This window comes from Haliotis cracherodii, unplaced genomic scaffold (assembly GCF_022045235.1).
Source record: "Haliotis cracherodii isolate W230 unplaced genomic scaffold, xgHalCrac1.p SCAF_17, whole genome shotgun sequence".
Taxonomy (NCBI): Eukaryota; Metazoa; Mollusca; class Gastropoda; order Lepetellida; family Haliotidae; genus Haliotis; species Haliotis cracherodii.
In genome coordinates, this window is record NW_027266272.1 from 26,214,063 (window position 1) to 26,228,634 (window position 14,572).

General features: G+C 41.8%; 1 protein-coding gene across 1 annotated transcript in view; it reads right to left on the reverse strand.

Moving 5' to 3' along the window:
- Positions 1-6,275, reverse strand: part of LOC139465017 (uncharacterized) — a 179,300-nt gene extending 173,025 nt beyond the window's left edge. Inside the window, exon 1 of the mRNA XM_071246684.1 lies at positions 5,810-6,275. Within this exon, the coding sequence (XP_071102785.1) occupies positions 5,810-5,888 (79 nt within the window). The 5' untranslated portion in view covers positions 5,889-6,275. The remainder of the gene's footprint in view (positions 1-5,809) is intronic.
- Between the last annotated feature and the right edge of the window lie 8,297 nt (positions 6,276-14,572).

Here is a 14,572-nt window from a genome sequence, read left to right on the forward strand (position 1 = left end):
TCTGCTCAGCCCATAATTTCACATAATGAATGTAGTTTTGGAGCTTTGTCGCGCTACTAAGCAAATAGTGTTTGGTTTACATGACGGAGACAGATGCTCAGTTTTGAATATTGAGAGTCTGGTGTTGAAAATCCTCATATAGTGTTAGCGTACTCGGGTTTCTGAAGGGCATTGATGTGGGTTGTGGCGTGCTGTGTAGATAAGATAGAATAAGATAATATTTATTGCAGAAACGTTCCATTACGGTACAGATGCAATTATAAAAGACAAGACATTATGATTCACATATACATATATACAGACATACATAATTTACATTCCTGTAGACACATACAATAACAAAACAATCAATATTACATATTTAATTATATTATTATACATTAAATGTCAACGGTTGATTATAAAGGGGTATTTATTGTTTGACATGATAGATATGGAAACAAATGCAGTTGATATTGACTGCTTCATTATTTGACAGGATGTAGTGAAATAATTTGTCTTCATGACTGTGGACATTTACATTTACATTTTGTCTGGATAATTTTTCAAAGAGTATATTTCTTTCTTGAGTGTGTTTAATACAGTGAAGTAAGTAGTGTTTTTCGTCATCAATGGTTGAACATGTAGAGCATAGCCTCTGATGTAGTGGGGTTGGTGGCTTTGTATGTCTTCCAAGTTCAATATTTAATTTATGGTTACTTAGTTTAGAAAAGTGAACTCGATATTTTTTTACTTTACAGTAAGACCCGGGTTCGATTCCCGACATGAGGAAAGGACAAAGATTTCGAGATATTTCCTATAACATGTAGAGGAGACGCTCTTCCAGGCCCAAAAGCTTATATTAATAAAGCAGCCCCTTCACAGATCTATTGTTTGATAGGCATTACTTAGAAGTTGGAGGATGACAAAGTAGACACAATTTATGGATAACAACTTCTTTAATACTGTAAAAAGCGACGTTTCGGTATAGATCCTTATACCGTTGTCAAGCAAGACTGAATGAGGGACATTGTACACAATATATATCGGTGGGGGATTAACAGTAACAATAATTGCATACATGGGTGGAATAACATGAGTAGGTAATTACAACAGAAGGATAATACTGTCACAACACGATGGACAGAGAACACATAGGTGGAAGCCAATGGGAACATGAAGCCAATTAAACAGGATAAGTGATTATTGCTTAATGACTTCATAGTGGGCGGATGAGTGAGTGAGTATGGTTTTACGCCGCTTTTAACAATATTCCACCAATATCATGGCGGAGGACACCAGAAATGGGCTTCACACGTTGTACCCATGTCGGGAATCGAACCCGGGTCTTCGGCGTGACGAGCGAACGCTTTAACCACTAGGCTACCCGACCGCCCCAGGAGACGGATGAGATGGAATAGCCTTGATTTATGTTGATTGATGGCGTGTGGCAGGTTTTACAGTATTAAAGAAGTTGTTTTCCATAAATTGTGTCTACTTCACAGATCTAGCAGTCTATACTCATACTCTTTTTATCTCTTGACTGACATACAATATTAAAGGTGGTTCCTTACTCGGGGTTCCTTTGCAGATTAATTTGCATTAAACCTTATACAGTAAACTACGGTTATAACGAACACGCTTACAACGAACTAACGGATATAACGAACTAACTTTTTAGTCCCGACTATATGCTGTAGTAATGCTGTATATATGCTTATAACGAATTACGGTTATAACGAACTTAAATTAGTTCCCTTTGAGTTCGTTATAACCGTAGTTTACTGTACATAGTTATGTTTCAGGGACTATATGTTCAGTCTAATGGAGGGTAGGGCATTGGTCTGGGTGACGGCTAGCTAAGTCTATTTTGGTCTATGTGCTGGGACGTGTTATTGGTCTGTACATTTGTTGGAGGTTAATTGGAGGCTCGTTGATGACGTACACTTTGATCGTTGATGACGTTCACTTAGGTCTTTGATAACGTATACCTAGGTCTTTGATGACTTACACTTGGCTCTTTGATGGGGTACACCTAGGTCGTTGATGACGTTCGCTTAGGTCTTTGATAACGTATACCTAGGTCTTTCATGACGTACACTTAGATCTTTGATGACGTACTTTTAGGGTCTGAAATTTACTGTATAGGGTCTGGGCTGATGGGAGGGTCTTGATCGTTGCTGAATATGATCTTTTGGGACATCTGGGACTGATGCCCTGCGAGTGTGGGGTCTGGGGTATAGACCCAGGCCTTGTCTGGGTCAGGGGAAAGGTCTGGACTTATTTGGACTTCAGCCATCGCTTGGGTTGGATATGGGTGGCTTACTGGCGATGTTGAATAGTTGGATATTACTACAGGAACTCAATATTTGGTGCATCTGGGAGGAGGATGGGACCACGGACGGCAGATCGGGGTGACATATTGAAAACTGCCGCGATGTCGGAGAGAATAATCGCACCTTTAGGATGAAAGTGACACTTCACAATTTCTCTTTTACTGAGGGTTGCAACAAGAGGGGGATTGAACTAGACCGGGGATGGACTAGGGGTGGGGCAGGCGCTGAGTACACACACAGTACGTCCCCAGTGCCCACACCTGCCGAAAGAGAGGACTAATGAGCGTCGGAAGTCTACAATGTTTAACATGACCGACGTTTGTCATCCTACCTAGACAACGTTGATCGTTGCCCATACTACCAATAACATGTACGCTTAGCCAGGTTAGGGGTGGTCGGGTAGCCTAGTGGTTTAAGCGTTTGTCGTCACGCCGAAGACCCGGGCTCGATTCCCGACATGGGTAAAATGTGTGAAGCCCATTTCTGATGTCCCCCGTCGTGATATTGGTGGAATATTGCTAAAAGCGGCGTAAAACCCTACTCACTCATTAGCCAGGTTGAAATATGCTATGCCGCCTAACTGGCGTATTGCATGGTGACAGCGGCGTAAAACACCATTCACCCACCCACTCTAACTCTATTGTCGACTAGGAGTGCAACATATATCTTAACAACCCCCGAGAGATTATACTCGTCAGAAACTATTTACCACCAAAGCGGCCTCCCGTATCGCCATCTGTCAAGTGTCATCTGAATGGTTGAACTCCCGGCCCGTGTTCTCTAATACCCTACCCACATTAACCACTCCACCTGATAAATTAGATCACCTGTATGTGTAAATCACGTTAAGATAGACCTAATACATTATTTAACCCATATCCTGTGCTACAAGAACTAAACACGCAGAAACATCGCCTCGTGCCTGCCTAGTTTGAAAGTCTCCACGAAAGCACGCATTCAACTGTGAACTTGCCGCAACACACGACCCGACTTACATGTTTATTACATTCGATGGCACCAGTAATAAAAAACATACATATCTACCAAAACAACAACAATAAGAAATGTGCGCCTCAAACTATCCGAGGAATTTTAAACAAGTGCATTTATAACAATAGGTAACGAGCTACCTCGACCGGACCATCGTTTATCTATAACGATACGCAATTAACATTCAACAAAGCTGTTTACGGAATCGTGACGTATATCCTATATCCAGCACCGAATTCCTCCCTTACAATGACCTTGCCTTGTCTACATGCGTGACTTAACCCTCGCGGGGCTGAGGCTTTAGTTCTAATGCTAAATAGATTTCACGGGGGATAACCCTACAAGGTCGCAGTGAAGGCGACGTCAGTACTGACGGGGAGTGAGCGATGTAGTAGTTTGAAAGACGTGACTCAGTTAAATTAAGCCTCTAACCCATGTCAAGCGGTCCTAAAGTTTAACACTGTCCATTTAAATAATAAATCGGCGTTTACGTCCACGTACAGTAATAACGAAGCTGATTGATGATGGTGTTAGAATCTTTACCGAAATGCCGCTAGAATTGTAAGAAAGTAGATCCACATTATCTTGTATTAGCAATAATAACAACGTTATGATAAAACTCTTACTGCTTAGATGATATGAAGTCATTGGTATGAAGAGTGTTGTTCGTTTTTTAGATGGGACTCCTCTTGAAATCAAACAAACGCGAATTTTAAGATTATTTTTATCATTATGAGATCACAATAATAACTGATATTCATATTCAACACACTGACTCACTCAGTGGGTGTGGATAACGCATGAATAATAGTATTACGTATTCAAATTGAATTCCATTCTCTTAAAACGCACGTACGAAGTCTTTTGTGTTTAGGAACAGTCCTCGTTTGAACTTATTATCCATCACGCTAAACTGTTAAATGCACCGAATTCTCACCAAACAAAGAGACTCGTGCAAATTACTGGGTTGTGGCTGCTGCGCAACATTAATATGACCCAGCTGTTAAAAAGCCAGTCCAAAAACAAAGATGAAAGCACTGACTGTTTGTGTTATGTAGCCACGTATTTATTTAATAACTTATTACACTTTTTTTTCACATAAATCGTATGTCCTGTTTACACAACTTCGCCCAGTGGCGTTAATAGGGGGCTAAACACGGAAACGGCCGGACCACTGCATAACCTTTAACAGCTTACGAACACTGTAACATTGAACAGCGCAGCTGGTTGATGTGGTCCTCGCGCATCGGTTAGGATCTCAACAAGCGACCTGTTTCTTATAATGTAGTACACGAAGCAATCAAATTCCCATTAACCGTAACGTACTGTACAGGCGAAGCTCTCAGTTCATATACGTTGCGTGGAAAACTGCGTCAAAACGATCGTGGTTTGAAGACAGGAGTTGGAAGGAAAGCTAGCAAATTCTTTTCCGACTGATCAATAGAAAAACCATAAAACCAATAGCAAATATGATACATTTGTATAAACTCCTTCGGAGTGAGAAATCAATTGTTTCTCTGAATGGGGCCCGTTATTGGATTGAGCACATGCAGAATTGAACCTCTATATCTTGAGGCTGGGTTGGCGAGTTGGGTTTATTGATGCCCCGGTATTACATCTGGGTTAGATGTGATAGTGTTATGAAGATGTGGTATCTAACATTCAATGCCCTTGGGTACAGATCCAGTGCGATACTGGTAACTTTCCCCACCATCAACACAGAGGTATAAATACATCACTGGAAGGACGGCGCTGTTCAACATCGACCTGTACACATGGGTTTAAGTTTAGACTAGTTTTCACACGATTGAAATTAACGATGGAGATTGCTGCTGACATGCAGACCCAGGGGCCTCAAAGTGTGTAAAATGGCTCTGTATGGATGGTTTGTTCTTAAAATATCCGTTATTAGCTCTTCTTACTGAAATAAATGGTTATGTTAACCAAATCAAGCAAGAATCAAAACTGTCAAACTAGTTCTTCTGGTAACAGCACGAATAGGTTGATTAATGGGATGAAATCGATAAAAACGTATTGCCGCCCCAGTCAAATCCGTGTTCCAATTAATGTGTCAACATTGACTTTCATAATAATGAGATAAAGTCAACTTGTTGATGTGTACAAGCAATGTACAACCAATAATATTTCATTCATATTAGCTAATTTTGAAGGAACAAACACGGTGAAAGACTTACATTCTTATCAACGTTCAACGCAAAGCTAACATCGCGACAATGGTTTAACTGATATATAATAGTGTACCGTATCTACGTGAGGATGCATACATATGAATTTTATTCATATCTGATAACACTCGACATGTACACACTGCACGAGTTGTCATGGTCTGTGAAGCAGGATTAAACGCCAGTGTATAGGTAAATCTAGGTTCGTGAATACACTTCCCTGTCATCCCTCCCTGCATGGTTGCTCTTGACAATAGAACCCAGTTGGGTAAGAGATAAATGAAAAGAGCTGACCCTGATGTTTAAAGGTTAACGTACCTTGGTTTCGGATATATCCATCAACAGCTGAAATAAAAATCACGCACAAAAAGCATCGTATCCAATCCATTGAATCCATTTTTTTCTTGGCGATGACAGTTTATAATAAAATTCCAAATGGTCCTCTTACATCTTAAAGAGGTTCTGTATCCATGTGTTGATCGGCCGGGAGACGATCTCTACTGACGAAAACAGCCGGCAGTTCGTCAGCAGACGATGAAACTCGAGAACTCTTGAAACGGGGAATAAAGCAGACGACAGTTTCCCGCGCTTTTCCTAGGAGCAGCACATATCCACTAAGGAGTTGCCGTGGTGTTAGCAGGAGTGCACAGAGAATATGGAACTCTCCCACTCGCCCAACGATCGTGTACAGATCAGCTGACGACCAGTTCAACACTCACAGTTAGACGCGAGTCAGGGCCCATTGTTCGACGGCCTGTGCTGTCAGAGCGCTGTACTGCCTTTGTTGAGAGAACGCAGCTAACTGTATAGGTTATTCCGATGGGACTTGCGATGGAGGAACGATGCCAGAATACACATGTTGCGATTATTGGTCGTTCGGCAGAACAAATTCGGTGTCTGTAATAGAACATGAAGACACGATCATATTGGTCGTAATTAATAATGTTCGAGTGTGTTGCTGTTGTTTATTCGGCGTTTGTCTTTCCCTGTAGTTTTGATTTATGACCAATATTTGTGTGCAGGCGTTATCGGTTTTTGCTTAATGCGTCTCTGATCGGTGTTACAAGTCCAGCTGATTATCAACTTGCTCCTTACGTAGTAACTGTTGACGTTAATTTCTCGAAACAAAATGAGAATATTTTTGCTTCAACTCGTATTTTGCGTGTCTTCATGCAGTAATTACTAGCCTATGGAATGCTATTAAGAGGATTTTTTCATCACTCTGTTTACAGAGAGAACGAATGCATCACGTTTCGAAGTGGAGCTGGCGGCAAAGATATGATAGGTTTTATGTCATTTGTATAGAATGAGTGAGTGAGTCTATTGGTTCACTTTAACAATATTCCAGTTATATCACGGCGTGTCAGCTTGATGTGAGGGGAAAGCTGAAAGTGGTCGTGGTCTTAGACGTCTACCGCTTTGGCGAAACCAACGAGCACGGGTATGGTGCTGACATACCTAGAAACACCATCAGGGCAAATGTTGGATTCGAATCCACGAGCAGAGGTTTGCGGCACACCTTGGGGACGGGGTCACATTGATGCCTCATACACCATGAGGGGCTGTCCGGCAGTCCAGTGGTTAAAGTGTTTGCTCGTCAGGCCCAAGACCAGGGTTCGATTCCCACATGGGTATAAAGTCCATTTGTAAACTCCGCACAGCGAATTGGGGCGCGTTATACATGTATGTAGATGCCTGGACCATCCCTACGCCGGAACACTGGAGTATATTTTCACTTGGAGATCGTGTGCGTGGGTACAGGTATTCGAGCGACGTCACAATATCTTCAACAAAGCGACAGCTACAAACTGAAACGTTTCTCTCATAGTGAGAGTGAATGAGTCAGTGAACGTTGTTTAACGTCGCTCTCAGCAGTATTCCAACGGTCGCTAACTAATCGAGACTGGGACAGACAAACCAATGGTTGATATTATGAGCCACTTTCCTCCGCTGTCGGGGTAAGATGACACGCAATAATGCCAGGTCAGCCACTGTGACCAACCGATCCGCATTAGTCTGCGCTTACGTCATCCCTGCGTCAGGGTATTCGGTACCTGTACTGCCTAAGAATCCCCAACACTTGACCACTCGTATAATTACTGGACAAGCCGAAGGATACATTCGTCACCACTCGTGACATTTAGGTCTGGACAAATAACGAATCTCGTCCCTCCCTTTCTCAACTTGGATCTGTCTTCGGGAAAACGCGAAGTATATATATAATAGATATTCAACCACAACCGCCTTTGCTGTGTACATTCGTCACCACTCGCCCCTTTCCGTAACCTGCATTCGTCACCACTCGCCCCTTTCCGTAACCTGCAAGAAGACTCGTCCCCCTATCGATGAATGTTATGTGCGAAAATACGACAAACAAATCAGAATGCGCGTATGATTTCAAGTTCTTCGTCAAAGAATCCCTCAGAAATATTTTTTGATTTTACATGTCTTGCATCTAAAAATAAACCCAAGACACAGTTAAATATGTTCAGTCATACAGTATAATTCTGCACGTCCCAATGTGCTTTAAATTGCATCTGAAATATATATAATACATGGGGAAATAATATGTGAACCATTACGCAACGAGTTGACATTTGGTTTAGGTATGCCCGTTTGCGCTAAGACGGAACCCGGTCACAAAAATGGCCATGAGAGGGACACGAGTCGGCTTGTCCCGGAATAACACGAGTTGGACACGAATGTGCTGTGTAAATAAGTGTACATGGGTATTTTCTAAGCACAACAAGGTTGCCATTAACAACCACGTGTTATTCAGTATTGTTATTGTAGCTTTGGTATATTTTTTATCAAACAAACTATACCTATAAAAACAAAAAATATCAAGGAAGGATTCTTTGATCGACATACTTAAAGTCATACGCTCGCTGGAGATAACGAGGACTAATCGCATCTTTGAAATGACAAGGTTTTTTTATATGAAATGTCATGTCATCGTTGAAATGACACACCATGTGACAGACATCCATTTATTTAAAATAACCAACGCACACGCCTATTATTCTCTGGGTCTGATACATTTTTGAAAGGATTTGACGATTCGTCTTTGCAAATATCATCTCTGCAACATCGCACCCAACTGCTGTTGATTGGCTCAATTGCTGTTCATATCATTGCTACAACTACTGATATCATTGCTACAACTACTGATATCATTGCTACAATTGCTGTCGACATCATTGCTACAACTGCTGCTGATATCAATGCTACAACTACTGATATCATTGCTACAACTACTGATGTCATTGCTACAACTACTGATGTCATTGCTACAACTACTGATATCATTGCTACAATTGCTGTCGACATCATTGCTACAACTGCTGCTGATATCAATGCTACAACTACTGATATCATTGCTACAACTACTGATGTCATTGCTACAACTACTGATGTCATTGCTACAACTACTGATATCATTGCTACAATTGCTGTCGACATCATTGCTACAACTGCTGCTGATATCAATGCTACAACTGCTGCTGATAGAAATGCTACAGCTGCTCCCGATATCATTGCTACAGCTGCTGCTGATATCATTGCTACAACAGCTGATATTGTACCCATGTGGGGAATGGAACCAGAGTTTTCGGCGTGACGAGCGAACACTTTAACCACTGGGCTACCCCACCGCCCCTATCTGTACTGTCCTGATTGCCTTTCAGAACATTTAATTTGAAACAAGATCAGACGACGCTTAAAGCGTTAGCGAAGTAAATACACCTTTAAAAACTAAGTTTCTCGAAATAATATGGATCTTGATTGTTTTAGCGATGTGCGCCTGGAATATTCTGTCTTGACACTCTTCATCGACACCTGAGGGTCAGTGTGACCTTTTGTTTGGGAGACTCTAAATGTTTTAATCCAGATGTCGGAGCAATATTAATTACATATGAATTAAATTCTATGTCCAGAAGGTTGCGATATAAACAATCTCAAAGGTTGATCGTTATTGGGAAAAAAACAAACAAAATTGTGGTCTATCCCAAAACTGTCCACAGGATAAAAACAACTTGACATTTGAATGGTAATGAAGACAGGCGAAATTAAAAAAAGAGAGTATTTTGAGACTTGTCTTGTCTGGCCTTCTGGAACACATTTTGACATGTGGAATTCGAAAGGTATGTCGACTTGTGCGATATACTAAACCGTACATGCATGTTGAAATACGTATTGTCGTTTAAAAGTAAAATGCATGATCAAGGCCGGATTTGTTATGAAATGTATAACACCTATGTTTAAAACGTATTACCTAAAAAGAAGTAAACCCAACACAAATACACTGATATAATTGCATAAAGCATTGGCAATATAAATTGTATTTATTCAAACCAGTCCTTATATTCATTTTTTCGACATTCTCATCTGTTCCAAAAATGAATTGATAAATATATTTCTTCTGGTGCCAGAATGGCTCGGATTTGGTCGGGCGTGGAACGTATGAAAAAGCCTCGAGCTTGACAAATGCCACCAAGCGTGAAACATAGGTTATGCTGATAATTAAATTCCCTCTGTATTTGTATAATATATCCCACGCCCTTTATTATAATATCTGGTGAACAACGCTGCGGGTCATGCCGACTGCACTCTTTTGTTTAGCGGAAGCACATGGACTCATTTTACTTCGTGGTATTTAAGCTATGTTTATGTTTCGCTTCCGCACGGACCTCACGAGGATCCCTTACACGTTGTTTACATGGCTGCCTGGCAACAGATGCGGAAAAGTACCAAATGGGATGCTGCAAAAAGATCACATGCAGTGCATAATCTGTAGGCATTTGGTCACGACCACCGGACATATGCATGGGTTATCTGTTTATGGTGCACAGGTGTTCTGCATCTTGTTTCCATGACAACCGACAACTATGTAGATACACTGTGCGACTGTCATTAGACGTATTATGCGTATACATAATACAAAGACCCCTTGAGTGATCTGGGAACTAGACCTACCACGGTCCCTCGGAATATAATGGGCGTGAATGCCAGCTGGGCGATGTTTATGCGCATGTGCCCATGTTTATGTGACATGCATTTCCGGTCTACGTGGAAATACTCCGGTTCATGTTCTGTCTGCCATTTATTCCTTCTCAGTATCAAGATAAACGCGTCATATTACATGGAATGCCTCGCTGGCATTTTCCGATCTATTACTTTTAATTTTTATTGTTTTTCAAGTGAGTGAGTATAGTTTAACGCCGCTTTTCCTAATATTCCAGCAATATCACGGCGGGTTGGTTGGTTGGTTTGTTGTTTAACGCCGCACTCAGCAATATTCCAGCTATATGACGGCGGTCTGTAAATAATCGGACAGTAATGGACCAGACAATCCAGTGATTAATATCATGAGCATCGATCCACGCAATTGGGATCATTGACATGCATCAACCAAGTCAGCGAGCCTGACTACCCGATCCCGTTAGTCGCCTTTTACGACAAGCATAGTCGCCTTTTACGGCAAGCATGGGCTGCTGAAGACCCCGGAATCTTCACGGGTCCATCACGGCGGGGGACACCAGAAAATGGGCTTCACACATTGTACCTATGTGGGGAATCGAACCTGGGTCTTCGGCGTGACGAGCGAACGCTTTAACCACAAGGCTACCCCATCGCCCCTGTTTTTAAGTAATATCATAGACTAAAACTTTGTCTCTGAAAATATATACTTTTATGGAAAAAATAACTTCATTTAATGAGCTCCAGTGAGATGGGAGATCCTGAACTTGTGGACAGTGTAGACTTGCTTCATTTAGGGCTTGGGCTTGGGATTGGGGGCGGACGGGTGGCCTAGTGGTTAAAGCGTTCGTTCTTCACGCCAAAGTCCCGGGTTCGATTCCCGACATGGGTACAATGTGTGAAGCCCATTTCTGGTGTTCCCCGCCGTGATATTGCTGGAATATTGCTAAAAGCGGCGTAAAACCGTACTCACTCACTTATTAAGGCTTCAATAAGGACAGGGCGGAGGGGTAAATGATATGGTTAAGGGACTGTGAAACAGGCTAGATAATGTATCAAATGCTCCCATAATCCAAGATTAATTCATATTTTGTGACTGTTAGTTAAAGATTGAGTGAATTGTGTTTAACGCCGTATTACCAGTACATCACGCACGTCACGCCAGCTTGATGTGTGAGCAAAACATGAAGTGATGTAGGTTTTAGACGTTTACCACTTTGGTTGGGTGGTTGGTTGGTTGGTTTGTTGTTAAACGCCGCACTCAGCAATATTCCAGCTATATGACGGCGGCCTGTAAATAATCGAGTCTGGACCAGACAATCCAGTGATTAATATCATGAGCATCGATCCACGCAATTGGGAACGATGACGTTAGTCGCCTTTTACGATAAGCATAGTCGCCTTTTACTGCAAGCATGGGTTGCTGAAGACCTATTCTACCCCGGATCTTCACGGGTCTACCACTTTGGTGAAACCCACGAGCACGTTCTCGTCAAATCTCGAAACATTATGAAGGCGAATCTCGGGATCGAACCCACGATCATAGAATCCAGGTATGTCTAAGGGACGCAGCTCACAGCGAATTGCGCCGTCTTAAACAACTTATCCATCGGCGGCCGCGTTGATTTTGATAAAATATCGATAAGGGATTTCATGAAAATAACGTTTTGTTGAGAGATAATTGTGTTTTGCACTGAATAACCATCATGAGGAAATAACACCCAAATGTTGTGCATTTAACAGCTTGCACGTAACGGGATTTGGGTTGTCGTGTCAAATCTCATATCAAGGGATATCACTATCGTATATCATGCAGCCACAGTCGGCATTTAAAAGCGTAATATCCATTTAAGGCTGTTACGTCCCATTATTGAACATGTGTTTAATTTAAACAGGCAAAATATTGGCACCTGAGAATACCGATTGAAACCTTTCATAAACAATTCATCCAAGCGAAATCAATAACCCAAAGCTCCTATTCTATGGAGATTAGGAAGCCGAACTGGGCTTTCTCGGATTTCATTCTAACAACTTTGAAACGACCTTATACTTATGCTTAGTTTAAACTGAAAAAGAAGCCCAATGACATGGGATATTCGGAACCTGAGGATATTCTACTCTTGCATCATTTAGGGCTATAGCATTACAGAAGGGCTGGACGGGAGCGAAAATACAGTAAACTACGGTTATAACGAACACGCTTATAACGAACTGACGGATATAACGAACTAGCTTTTTAGTCCCAACTATTTGCTAGAGTTATGCTGTATATATGCTTTTAACGAATTACGGTTATAACGAACTAAAATTAATAGTCATTTTGACTTCGTTATAACCGTAGTTTACTGTAATATGATTCAGGAAAAACGACCTTCCACATATCATCCGTTGTCCGGACTACATCTCGCGAAGTAATGACCCGGAGGAAGTGCTGCGTTATCCTCGAGCCCATATTGTGTCGTATGTCATCATGGGGAATCCGAAGCAGAATAGGTCCCCAAGTAAGGGTTTTAGGGATTCCGGGGCAGAGAAGGTCTCCAGGGCCCCATGCTTGTTGTTGACCGCCTCTGTGGTCCAGTGGACAGCGTCTTCCCGGAGAACGGAAGGCCGGTGGTTTGATCATCTTACTTAAAGACGTGAAAAGATGCTCTCGTGCAGCAGATATATTTCTGACCGCAGCAAAAACAACATTCCGTTTAAATATTGCTTAAAATAATCAGCACGATTGTCTGAGAAGCATCGGTTAGGCGTATATTTGCAGTGCAGTGTCAGGCTGTATTGAGTGTACATCAGACATTGCCTGTTTCTGATTACAAAATCTCGCGGGCCTCAAGAAGGGAAGGGGTAACAGTAAGCAATATCCGTACTCTCTTGTTTGGCAGTTTGTTTGTTTAACGCCGAACTCAGCAATAATCTAGCAATATGACAGCAGTCTGTATATAATCGAGTCTGGACCAGTCAATCTAGTGATGGGCATCGATCCACGCAATTGGAATACGATGACATACATCGACCCGATCCCTTTAGTTGCTTGATACGACAAGCATAGTCTCGCCTTTTACGGCAGGCATGGGTTGCTAAATTAATAAACCAAATACTTAAAAGCTCCAACGACCTAACAAAAGCAGGCAAACAAATAACCTTCTTGTGGATCCCCGCCCACGTAGGAATTTACGGCAACGAAAGCGCCGATAAAGCAGCTAAATCATCTCTCAAAATACCAGAAATAAGCCTAAACCTACCCATCTCAAAATCAGAAATTAAAAGTTTTAACAAACAAAAAATACCCAAAAAATGGCATAATCAATATCAAAACACAAACAGCCAAATCAAAAAAGTGCTTAGAAAACCACTAGCCAAACCTAAAATCCTACACCCCTAAAATAAATTGACAGATCAATTACAAAACTCCAAACAGGACACACTAACCTAAATAACCACCTAAAAAAAACCTTAAAAGGCACACCACAGGCAACTGCCCCCACTGCAAACAACCCGAAACCACAGAACACGCACTCATCCACTGCACCCACTACAAAACACACAGAACCACACTACAAACCACCCTCAATCTAAATAAGGTTCCTACTCTAGATGAAATACTAAACCCTCAAAGATAAACTAGAAAACTCCAAGGCCCTAGGCGTATCCTAATCAAACCAGACCTAATTAAGCGCATCTAAAAACTAATTAATCTACCAATCCAAAATCCATTAAACATTCAAACACCCACCTCACCCGGCTCCCTTAGTTCCCTCCTCCACCCACCTCGGCATTTATTCCAAATTTAAAAACCCCTAAAAGCCCCCTCTAGGGTTGCACACACCACTTTCACCCTTTTCGGAATACACTAAATGGTCTGGCCAGGCCCGTGTGCGAAATACGCTACAGTCGGAAAGCGCACGTTATATCTTCTATATAAGTCAGTCAGTCAGTTGCTGAAGACCTATTTTAACCCGGATCTTTACGGGTATTGCATCACAGATGCTGAACCGAGAGGTCGGGGTGGTTGTGGGGTGGGGAGATTTCTTGCCCTTGAGTGTTAAGTATGGACAACAATGACAAATAAACACCTTAAAACCAGCACTCGCCTTTTAAAATCCA